The sequence below is a fragment of the Caretta caretta genome, chromosome 7 (assembly GCF_965140235.1).
Source record: "Caretta caretta isolate rCarCar2 chromosome 7, rCarCar1.hap1, whole genome shotgun sequence".
Lineage (NCBI taxonomy): Eukaryota > Metazoa > Chordata > Testudines > Cheloniidae > Caretta > Caretta caretta.
The window spans coordinates 43,621,893-43,634,486 of NC_134212.1; the positions used below are offsets into that span (position 1 = coordinate 43,621,893).

The following is a 12,594-nucleotide window of genomic DNA, read 5'->3' on the forward strand; positions in this document are numbered from 1 at the left end:
CTCAGCATAACTGCTGTGTGTGCCTCCAGGCGGGGGGGGCCAAGGACACTTGGGCCTAGTACGCAGAACTGCTGTGAGTGCCTCCAGGCGGGAGAGGGGGGCCAAGGACACCTGGGCCTAGTGCGAGGGGGCTTCATCGACACTCGTGGTCTTCCATCCCCTCGAGTTACCTAGTGGCCATGCCCCAATGTCCCCAACAAGCTGGTACCTGACATACATCTCCTAGGTAGGCTGCAACCCTGCTAGGATTGAGGTGGAATGCTGCAGGTGGGACCTGTCCCCTATGTGGACTGCACCATTGTGAGCTTGAAGTGGACCATTGCATGCTGGGACCTGTCCCCTAGATGGACTGCATCAGTGTAGGCCTGAGGTGGAGTGGTGCATGCTGACATCTGACTTCTAGGTGGGCCGCACCTAGGGTTTTCGCACTGCTTGGTTTGTGATGGAGTGGTGCATGCTGGGCCTGCTGTCACTGGATAAGTCAGCTGCCCTGAGAGGGTGAGTAGGGAAGCACATGCTGCTGCTCTCCATTTGTGCCACTCAGGTGAAGAGTTTTGGCTCCAGGCCAGAAGACAATCAGAGCAGCCTCTCATTTGGGCAGGAGACCTGTGGTATGGGCCACATCAGGCAGGCCCACTGTAGAGACACTAGCTGCTAGCACCAATACTGGGGGCATTAATTTTCAAATTCCAAGATGGCTGCTTAGGTTAGCAGGAACCCTATATCCAAGATGGCCGCCGGGGAGGACGCCCACATCTGTAATGGCTGCTTAGGTGACTGAGGGAGGTTGCCCACATCCAAGATGGCCATAGCATTGACGTGAAGAGTTGTACCATAGAGACAGGTTTCAGAGGAACAGCCGTGTTAGTCTGTATTCGCAAAAAGAAAAGGAGTACTTGTGGCACCTTAGAGACTAACAAATTTATTTGAGCATGAGCTTTCGTGAGCTACAGCTCACTTCATCAGATGTTTACCGTGGAAACTGCAGCAGACTTTATATACACACAGAGAATATGAAACAATACCTCCTCCCACCCCACTGTCCTGCTGGTAATAGCTTATCTAAAGTGATCAACAGGTGGGCCATTTCCAGCACAAATCCAGGTTTTCTCACCCTCCACCCCCCACACAAATTCACTCTCCTGCTGGTGCTAGCCCATCCAAAGTGACAACTCTTTGCATAATCAAGTCGGGCTATTTCCTGCATAGATCAAGGTTTTCTCACATCCCCCCCACCCCCATACACACACAAACTCACTCTCCTGCTGGTAATAGCTCATCTAAACTGACCACTCTCCAAGTTTAAATCCAAGTTAAACCAGAACATCTGGGGGGGGGGGGGGGGTAGGAAAAAACAAGAAGAAACAGGCTACCTTGCATAATGACTTAGCCACTCCCAGTCTCTATTTAAGCCTAAATTAATAGTATCCAATAGTATCCAATAGTAAACATCTGATGAAGTGAGCTGTAGCTCACGAAAGCTCATGCTCAAATAAATTTGTTAGTCTCTAAGGTGCCACAAGTACTCCTTTTCTTTGTACCATAGAGAGGAAGGCGGGCTTGTGTTTACGTGCGATTTTTTTTCTATGGTCGAGGGAGGCCCATGGGGATCTCTATGGCAGCCGCAGTAACGTTCGTAAGGCGCCTGGGCAGCTAAGCGGCTCCGGCCCCCGAGCGCTGAGGGGCCGCCGGAGGTTGGGAGGATGCCCCTGGCCGCCTACTTCTTCTTGCGGGCCGTGGGCAAGGGCAGCTACGGGGAGGTGAGCCTGGTGCGGCACCGGCAGGACAACAGACAGGTAACCGGGGAACTGGCCGCGGGAGGGCTCCGACCTCCCCTTTCAGACCCGAGGCCTGCGGCGGCTCCGACTCCCTCCTCAGTCCCGGAGCCCGCTGAGAGGAGTGGGGGTTCTGGGGAAGCGGAGTCTGTTTCTCTCCCTGTCCTGTGGGGCGATCTGGGGAAGCGATGTCCCGATTTTACACCACACCGCCCCCCCCCCCCCCGGGCCTTTGGAGAATGGTGTGAGGAGGAGGGCCAGGGTACAGGGAAGTCTGGCTCCCCCGTCCCATCCCCCTGCGCTCCAAGGGGAGTGGTTGGTTTGTGTTCTTAGCCAGTTCTTTGACCGCAAGACCGTCCTTTCTCCTCTTGGTCCAGCTCTGCCTCCAAGTGTGGACAATACCTGATTCTGTGATCTCATTTAGGCTGCTGTGCATTGCAAGGGGCCATTCCTTCCTGACCCTTGCGAGAATTTATGCTCTGAAGCATGGAGATTTTATTATCCTTAACGTTTTTGTAATACGTTCTGAGATATCAGTCACAAAATTGTCCAGCCATGGTGTTTAGTGCTGATCTCTGGGATTATACAAATTGGTTACAATTTTTTTGGAAAAGGGCTATCTTGATTCAAACAAAGGAGAAAATGTTGATAAAACCCTTGTTCACTATGTTAAAATGTTACACAGTTAAGTGTGGTCTGGGGTATCATTTTAAATAGGTGTTGGTTTAATGCCATCATAACATTTTTAAAGTTTTATTAAATAGAAAAAGATAAGTTTAAAAATTCAAAATGTAAAGAATTGTGTTTTCATTTTAACAATTTCCTTTTCTTTTAGCTGTATAGAGGCTTTCATTAAGGGGGGAAAAAACCTTGCATTGATAGTCTTTTGGATGGTTTTAACTGCCCTTTTGGAGTTAAAATAGAAGGTTTTGAGATATTTTAATCTGATCCTTTAGGACAAACACTCAAGGGGGAGAAGAATTACAAAGATAGAAAATGCATTTTTCTGTCTCTGGTGCTGACTTTCACTTGCTGCCTCATTGCTAGAGAAACATAGGCACAGTACATGGTTATATCCGCCACTACAAGACCTGGCACATTCAACAGTGGCAAAGTTTAAGTCATTGCTTTTAAGGCATTGTTTTAGCGTGCCCCTCTTGTCAAAGTCACAACAGCATTGTGAATGGTGTCTTAGCAGGCTTAGAAGAAAATGGAAGAAATAAAGTGCGGAAGGAAAACAACATGAGGGAGGAATCTAAGGTTCACGTCCCATGTTACATTCAGGATTTAGCTGAAGCTGATGGAGGTGGTGGTGTCTGGTTCCCTTTTTTGTCTGGTCAGGATATCTTTGAGGATCAAGACAGCAAAGGCCCAATGGTTTCATGGTGGGTCTCTGGAGACTGTGGAGGTGGTAGCCATCTGGGTAAAGCTTGCTTCTTCCCTTCCATACACCCCACTGACCCTCTTTAGTGACTCCTGGATAAATAATGTCCAAGAAAGGGTAGCATCCTCATCCTATTAAAATTAACCAATCGGAATATGTTGCAGTTACTCCTACTACAAATATTTCCCTTTACTTGTAGAATCTTTCAGTTCATTGTCATGTTAACCGTTGACTTTAGCAGGAGCCTTGAGCCCTTATCATGATTCTTTTTAATGTAAACAGTACAGTTTGTACCATAGTTTGCTTATGAAAGTAAGCAAATTTTAAAGGCAATTTTATGTAACAGGCTGATTTGGACTTTTGATCTCTTTGCACAACACTACATGCTAAGTTGTCCAAGGGCACCACTCTGTGAAATGAAGTATTATTACCTTTTGTTTTAACTGCACCTGCTTTTAATTTCTTTGTGTCTTGTTCTTGTATTATAGGAAAGAGCAAAAGGGAAGATCTGATCAATTTTTACTCTCCTTCAAAATTTTCAATACCTTATTTACTAGCCCTCTAATTTGCACATGGCATGATAACTATTGCAGATGAGCACAAGGATAGACATTAAGGATGGTCAAGAAGGCAAATGGCAAGGATACCAGTTAAATACCTACCTGAAGAGAATACAAATGGTGGCATTTAGATTTAAAATTATAATATATGTAAAGTTTTAAATTTCAGTTTTGTGCGTTCGTGATGGGAAGCCATATTTGTTCCATTCTTACAACAACATGGACACTGTTAAATGTAACTCTGTATTTTAAAACATTGTTTTATAGATTTTTAGAATTTGCTAGTGTTTCAATAGTAGATTGGATGTTTTCATAACAAATCTTTTTTTTCCCCCTCTTCCCCCCCCAGTACGTCATCAAAAAGCTAAACCTTAAACATGCATCCAGCCGAGAGAGGAAAGCAGCAGAACAAGAAGCCCAGTTGTTGTCTCAGCTGAAACACCCCAACATAGTCACCTATAGGGAGTCCTGGGAGGGGGAAGATGGCCTGTTATATATTGTCATGGGCTTCTGTGAAGGAGGGGACCTGTATCATAAACTTAAAGAGCAGAGAGGTAAACCTTTGCCAGAGAATCAGGTGGTGGAATGGTTTGTCCAGATTGCCATGGCATTGCAGGTATTAATATACTTTAACATATAACCTCTTCGTTTTAAAAGAAATAGGTCTGTTTTTGCTTGCTTTCCATTAAAAAAATCCCTTAATTTCAGTTTTGGTGTGTTAACTTTGCTTACAGATTATCAATGTCAACCTAAGGTAGCCATGTAGAAAAAGAGTTGCTGATGTATGCTTTACTTCCATCATTTCAGTATTGTAGACAATGTGACATGATGGTTGGCAGTTAATTTTCATTGTAGCCCATAACTATAAAGTTCTGAATATAAGCAAGTTTTGTTCTAGTTAAGGGGCTGTTTCTGTTATTCGTAACCCTCTGTTTCCATGGGTTTGCAACTCAATTATACAAATTTTCTCTGTGCTGAAACTTATTGATAACATCTTAAAAACTAATTTTAACCAACAAGTGTTTGCACAAAACAACTTACTACTTGCAGAAGTATTTTGCTCCTGTAATTAAATTAAATTTTAAGTGAAAATCTCCAGACCATTAACTCCTAATTTCTAGTGGAAGCTGCTTCCGTCTGTTACGTTTTAAAAATGAAAGGAAATCAAATCACAAAAAATTCATTACAGTAAGGTTTGTTTTAAAGACAATAGTGAGGAAACTAGGATGTTGGATTGAAAATTCTATTTTTAACTTGCCAGTGGAACTTGTCATTAGGGGATATTGTGAAAGCAAAAACTGTAACTGGATTCAAAAAAGAGTTGGATAAGTTCCTGGAGGATAGGTCCACCAATGGCTATTAGCCAAGATAGTCAGGAATGCAACCCATGCTCTGGATATCCCTAAGCCTCTGACTGCCAGATGCTGGGACTAGGTGACAGGGTGGAACACTTGATGGTTGCCCTCTTCTTGTCATTCCCTTTTGAAGCATCTGCCATTGGCTATTATTGGAAGACCGAATATCGGGCCATTCCTACATTTGTTTGTTGTGGCTAGGAATGCAAATGTCCACAACAGCATCTGATCTTGCTCATCATAGGCCTAATCCTGCAGTTCTTACTCAGGCAAAATTCCCACTGACTTCTGAAAGTCCTTAATTCAGACAAAATTCCTTACTAGGACTGCAGGATTGGATCAGAAATCAATTGCAATATGAAGACACAATGGAGAGTGAGTTAAGGACTGAGCTTCAGCCTCAATTTTGCACGTTTTGCTTCTATATAGGCACATTAAACTAAAGAAATAACGACGTTGGGTATTTACATATGTTGACATGAACAGATTAGTGTGATTATTAACTGTAATTCATCTCATATAGTGATGTGTAGTTTTGTTGCATTTGTACTTTTTTCTTTTTTGACTCTGGTCAGAGGAAAAGAACAAATTAACTGTTTAACTTGCTTGAAATACTTTATTTTTCAGTATTTACATGAAAAACACATTCTACACAGAGATCTCAAAACTCAAAATGTTTTCCTGACAAGGACAAATATTATCAAAGTGGGAGATCTGGGAATAGCCAGAGTGTTAGAAAATCAGTATGATATGGCCAGTACTCTCATTGGCACACCTTATTATATGAGTCCTGAATTGTTCTCCAACAAACCTTACAACTACAAGGTAAAGTATATTGATGCAAATATTGGCCCCAATTATGTTAGTTGATTTAAGGGAGCCTTAAACTCTGAGAAGTTTATAAATTATCTAGAAGAGTAATGCGAGTTATTTTGTTGACTTGCCTATTAACCATAGAGCACTACAATCTTGTGTGTTATGAAAGTAATGCCTCTGTAAAAAGCACTTTTTGGGGACTACTGATGAACTTTTGCTGCCTTTTTTACTATTACCAACAGGGGAAAAAATTAATCATAAAAAGTTATCTTAAAGGAAATTAGTTTTTCTTTAGTGTGTGTGAATTGTCAACATGTGTTAATTTGTTAGGACCAGGTTTTGTCAATCGACTGTGTCCGTGTAAGTTAGAATTCCAGTTCAAAGAAAAACCTTTGTTGTATGATAGGACACTGGCATATGAAGCCTAAGATAATTGTGACAGGCTTTATCTTTAAAATTGCTATTATATATGTAATAAGAAAACAAACCAAAAAAACCTAATAAGCATTTACGAGTATGGAGATAAACATGTAAGGGAAGGTAGATCAATATTCAAATATACTCATAGCTTATACAGTCTTTTAAATAAATGTACATGTGAAATATTGCATTACGTATTTAAAAAAACACGAGTATGCCCCTTCGTTAATTAAATTGCAGCTGTCGGCCACATGTACCAAAAACATGAACTAAGGAAAAACTTCTGTTACTATAAATATAGAAAGACTTCCAGTTTTCTCCAAGCTGCATCTGGCCACCAGTGGGTAAAATGTTTTCTCTCCCTCACTTGCATTACGAAGCTCATGATTCATGTTGATGTGCTGCTACGCTGCTCGGAGCTCCATTGAAAGTCTGGAGTTCTACATGGGCGCAGTAATCTGCATGTATAGTTCACAGAACAGGATTGTGACTTAAACATTATGGACATAACTTTGCTTAATTGCAATCTATATTATTTGCAGATAGTTTATGCCTGAGATTTCAGTGAGATGTAATTATATGGGAAGTCTGAAGAAAGAATTAGTTTCAGAACTCTTTGAAGCTAAAGGAACTCAAAGAAATGTTAGAGACAAACCAATATTTGAAATCAGGATAATTTTTTAATGATCTGTAACTCAAAAACAGACCGACTCTCTTCACGCTTTGCAGAAAAATTCTTCTTACCCTTCAGAGTAAACATGGCCATACTCAGTACAAACCAGTTTCGTTACCTGAGTCCGCAACCAAAAGTTTATAATGGAATTTGGTTGTGATCTTAACTATAGTGGCTGCCAACTCAGCATAACATTCTGTTCCTAATGGGCTGTTCAGGAGCATATTATCTACTTTTTAAAAATAAATTTTCAGTATTGCATCTGAAGCGCTTATGCTGATTTTTCTGGTTTTCTTTTCACAGTCTGATGTTTGGGCTTTGGGCTGTTGTGTTTATGAAATGGCCACACTGAAACATGCCTTCAACGCTAAAGACATGAACTCTTTAGTTTATCGAATTATTGAAGGAAAGGTAAAAACTGATCTAAAGTTGTTTTTGGTTCAGTGAAAACATTTTGGAAATATGCTACAGTAAGAAGATCCTTCTGATGTGGATACTGAATCATGGTTTTTAAATGCAAAATTTGTATATTCAGACCTGTAGTCCACTCTTGTGTCGGGAACTTGAGATAACTGTTTTCAATCAAAAGTAAGAATTTCAACTCTCATTTGTGGGGTTAGTATAATTTTTTTTCCACATGTGTGATGAGAAAACTGCATCATCCTGTCCATTCTAATGTTTCGTGTGAGATGTGGGTACCTACTGAGGTAATGGCAGATCCAGAAAGTAGTTTCTTTTTAAGGTATCACTAGAATTTTGTTGTTCACCTTGTGCAGCTAGTAGATTGGAGGAAGTAAGTCACTTCAACACTTTAGAGTATAAAGTTTCCACTTTTAACATTATGCGAAGAATCATATCACGGTGTTTTCTTGTTTGACATATACAGCTGGATTACTTTAGCACAATGGTTCTCAAACCTTTTGTGCTGGTGACCCCTTGCACTCAGAGGCTTGCTATGTGAGACCCACTCCTGTTATAAATTAAGAACACTTTTTTATTTTTTTTAGCGTCCTTATAAATGCTGGAGGCAAAGCGAAGTTTGAGGTGGAGGCTGACAGCTCACGACCCCCCCCCCCCATGTAATAACCTCATGACCTCCTGAGGGGTCCTGATTTGGTTTGGCATGTTATAAATTAATTCCTGATTTGGTTTGGCATCTTATAAAACAAATTTAAATCCTGATCTTCAGCTGTATCAAAAATGTTTTAAATAAACTGAAGATTCTCTGTGACTAGATTTTCATTTGCAAATCTTACAAAGCACAACTGACCAGCTTTGAATACCTTGCTTTAAAATTTCTGAATCCAGCTTACCAGGGAATTGATTTTTTTTATATGCAATCTTTTGTGTATATTGGCCATATTTTGTGGTTAGCTGTTCATTAAGAAAAAAATTATATAGAGTTCTTTCATTAAACTTTACACAAGCCTCTGTTCAGTAAGATACTTAAGCACTTCGCTAACTTTAAGTATGTGAGCTGTCCTATTGACGTCAGTGGGACTACTGTACTTAAAGTTAGGGATGTGTTTAAGTACCTAGCTGAATCAGAGCCCTAATGCTCAAATAATGCAGCAATTCCTGCAGGCAAATGGGTTAATTGTTTTGATGACTACATCAATGTACAGCAAACAAAAACCATTAGCTTCCTATTATGAAAATTAGCAATCCATTCATTCCCATAATCAAATGTATCCTTTCAATACAATTACAGCTGCCACCGATGCCAAAGGATTACAGTCCACAACTGGCAGAACTAATAAGAACTATGCTTAGCAAAAAGCCTGAAGAAAGACCCAATGTGAAAAGCATACTAAGGCAACCATATATCAAGCATCAAATCTCTCTGTTTTTGGAAGCCACAAAGGCGTAAGATATATTTATTTTATTAATAGTTCTATATAAAACTATTGGTTTGCGTAACAGATTGTTGAGCATAATGTTGTAATCATTGTTTTACAATTTTTGCCAGATTTCGGAGCAGGATGTTGAAGTTAGTTTTGCTGTGTGTAACTGCAGGGTATGGGGCAGAAAGGATCTTTTGAGATTGTTGAGGGAAGAAATTATTTGAGAACTATTACAGGAGAGACAACTAAGAGAGGATGGAAATTAGTTACATTAGGCCTATGTAGAAGGAAAGTGGATTTAAATTTGGGGTTGCATATTACCTTCAGAAAGTAAATCCTCCTATTGTTTGTCCACTTCGAGTGTTTGAAACCAGCCAGACAGAAAAGTCTTACCTGATTAAATGTTAGAAGTTGTATTTGGCTGCCCTAATTAGGAGCACTTAGTAATAAACTGCAATGAATCAGTGTTTAATTTTATAGAAAAACTAAAAACCTTATTCTTAATGTATCCATTATTTGGGAAAAACATGCCACATTGTTTGGTTCATGTCCACTGTTGATTTTTAGTATATTATAACTTGTGAAAGATGGGAGGATAGATTACTTATTAGAGTATGGGACACCCCAGGTTTTCTTCATAGCTCTGGAACTGAGGCTCCTTAGGCAAGTTAATTAACCTGTCTGACAGTATTCCCCATCTGTAAAATGGTCATGGTAATATTGACCTACTTAACAGAAAAGTTGTAAGGATTAATTAATATTTTAAAACAATTAGATCCTCAAAAGGCAAGTGCTATAAAGGAGCAAAGTATTGTGGGCATACAGAATTTTAAAGTGATCTGCCACATAGATTGTTCCCTGATTAACCATCTTATTTAGAAAATCGGAGGTTGTTCTTTTTTTAATTGACAACCGGAGAATCCCATTGTAATCCTCAATTTGATAAAATTAAAAATCGAAGGTAGCTTGGCTGAAGCAATGGAGAAGACCTGGTTTAGGGAGTAATCTTGAGACTCTCAGCACTAATAAGGTTGAAGTCTCTTGCAGCTGTGATACACTTGGACTGTCGGATGAAAGGAAGATAGCTGCATGAGCACTACCTTTCCACCAATGCACAGAGTAGAATTTGGGTATGTCTACACGGCAGTTCAACACCTGCAGCTGGCCCATGTCAGCTGACTTGACCTCACTGGGCTGTGCGGGACTGTAGAATTTTTGTGTATGTTTGGGCTCAGGCTGGAGCCTGGGCTCTGGGACCCTCCCCCTCAAAGGTCCCAGATCAGCTATTACCAGCAGGACAGTGGGGTGGGAGGAGGTATTGTTTCATGATTTCTGTGTGTATATAAAGTCTGCTGCAGTTTCCACGGTAAACATCTGATGAAGTGAGCTGTGGCTCACGAAAGCTCATGCTCAAATAAATTGGTTAGTCTCTAAGGTGCCACAAGTACTCCTTTTCTTTTCACAATGCAATTTGACAGCCCTGTACCCCATGCCCCACGAACCTGAGTCAGCTGAGATGGGCCAGCAGTGGGTTTTTAACTGCAGTATAGACACATCTATAGGATCTGTTCTGAAGGGTCTCTTTACTCTTCTTTCTGGCTGGAGGAAGAGCATCATGGTCGCTTAAGAAGAGGGGGAAGTAGCTTTCAGATTGGGACATGCGAGACCCTGTGGAGGCTGGTCTTCGTTCAGTGCCAGACAATGAAAGGGGGAGGAAAAATCTTGGATTATGGGAGGGAGGATGTTGAATAATGAGAGACGCACTCTCCCCAGTCACTGCGTTTATGCCAGTTCATGTATCTCATATTTAAATAAAACAAAAACAGGACTGCTTCTTTCCTGCTGACCATTCCAGCGTACACAGACCAGAGTGAGCTCACAAGTTGAGAGGAGATAGTGGTAAAAATTAGAAACGATTCTGTGACATTTGAGAAAATTACAAATCATCTGGTTAATAAACTCTGTGCAAATTCCAAGTTCTATGGTAAATCTGTGATCGTGCTTGCACCAAATAGAAAAGTGAGATAAAGACGGACAATAAATCCGAAATATGGATAGGAAATATATATTGTCACTTGCGTTTCCTTATCAGTCTGTGTTAAGGCCACTTCATCATATTTGAAATCACCAAAAGACAAGTTGCTTTTGCTATTTGCTTGTTTTTAACTTGATGTTCAACAAAAAAGTTGAATATAAAATTTTGTCATCAGATTTGGTTAACTACTTCATTACTCCCAGTTTTTGAGACCGATTGGCAATAAACTTAATTGTCAAATATTTTTCCCCAAATGGATGAGCCTTATTGTCTTGGTTGTACACTGTGCAGTCACTTACACCTATGCAAAGTGGATATAAATTACTACCAAATCAGTGCAAAGTACCACTAACATTCTAACTCTGCACAGCTGAAAATGACTCTACAACAGTGGTCACCAACCAGTAGATCGTGATCAACTGGTCGATCCTATAGCCTCTGACAGTCTATTGCGATGTCCAGCTGCTAAAAGTCCGGAAGTGCAGCAGGGCTAAGGCAGGCTCCCTGCCTGCCCCAGCCCCATGCCACTCCTGGAAGCAGCCGGGGCAAGGGGTGGGGGCAGGGGTCTCCGTGCGCTGCTCCTGCCTGCAAACATCTCCCCTACAACTCCCATTGGCTGGGAATGGAGAACTGCAGACAATGGGAGCTGCAGGGGTGGTGCTTGTGGGCAGAAACAGTGCACGGGGACCCCTGCCCTTCCCACCCAAGGGCTGCAGGGGTGTGCTGGTCACTTCTGGGAGTGGCATGGGGCCAGGGCAGGCAGGGAGCCTGCCTTAGCCCTGCTGCACTGCCATCCGGGAGCCGACCGAGGTAGGTGCTGTCTTGCAGGAGCCCACACTCCAAACTCCCTCCTGCACCCAGAAGCCCTTGCCCTGAGCCCCCTCCCAGAGACTGCGCCCTGAGCCTCCTCCCGCACCCCTGCCCCAGGCTCAGCCTGGAGCCCCATCCCACTCTCTGAACCCCTCGGGCCCCAGCCCAGAGCCCGCACCCCCTCCTGAACCCCAACCTCCTGCCCCAGCCTGGTGAAAGTGAGTGAGGGTGGGGGAGAGCAAGCGACGGGGGGGATGGAGTGAGCGAGGCGGGGCCTCAGGGAAGGGGCGGGGTAGCTCCTGGGTCACACTTAAATCAAAAACTGATCTTCTGCATAAAAAGGTTGGAGATCACTGCTATACAAGATACAAAGCAGAGAAAATCAAGCCCAGTGTTTAGCACTTCAGATAGAAACTCTGTAATTAGTGGAAATTTAAAATATTTTCTACAAATGTAAAAGGGTAGATGGATGGCATCTTCTGTAGATGGATGGCATCTATTTAATAAGGTAGTCTAAACCACAAACATCTTATTTTTGTCCTTTTTTTGTTGTTGTCATTTTCTTTAAAGAAAAACAGCCAAAAATCATCAGAAAATATCTGATTCTATACCCAGAAGTGCTGCTTCTGTGATCTCGGTGAAGACTCGATCTAATAATGGAAACATCACACCCAAAAAACATCCCTCTGAGCAAGCCAGGAGAGAAAGTGCCGTAAGTTACTTTTTTCCAAAGGATACATTGGTTTTTTTAAATTATTTGTGTAAATATTCAGTGACATGATATAAAAATATATTTTGAAATGCTTTGTGATTTCCTAATATATTTGTATTCAATAAAACTGTGTAAACAACATATAAAGGGGGAAAGGAGCTGTATTCATCTACAGTTGGAGCTAAAATAGCCACGAATTAGTAAAACTAA

At 41.5% G+C, this 12,594-nt stretch overlaps 1 protein-coding gene across 18 annotated transcripts in view; it reads left to right on the plus strand.

Moving 5' to 3' along the window:
- The first annotated feature begins 1,554 nt into the window (after window positions 1-1,554).
- NEK4 (NIMA related kinase 4) overlaps window positions 1,555-12,594 on the plus strand; it is a 41,391-nt gene continuing 30,351 nt past the window's right edge. For 7 of the 18 annotated variants that reach the window (XR_012669297.1, XM_075130589.1, XM_075130598.1 and 4 more), the window contains exons 1-6: window positions 1,556-1,796; window positions 4,069-4,335; window positions 5,702-5,899; window positions 7,287-7,394; window positions 8,695-8,849; window positions 12,243-12,384. Coding sequence is in view for 15 of the 18 variants with exons in the window: in XM_075130589.1 (XP_074986690.1) it covers window positions 1,704-1,796; window positions 4,069-4,335; window positions 5,702-5,899; window positions 7,287-7,394; window positions 8,695-8,849; window positions 12,243-12,384 (963 nt within the window). In the remaining 3 variants the exon portion in view is untranslated. The other 11 variants (XR_012669299.1, XR_012669298.1, XM_075130590.1 and 8 more) reach the window with 6 other exon arrangements.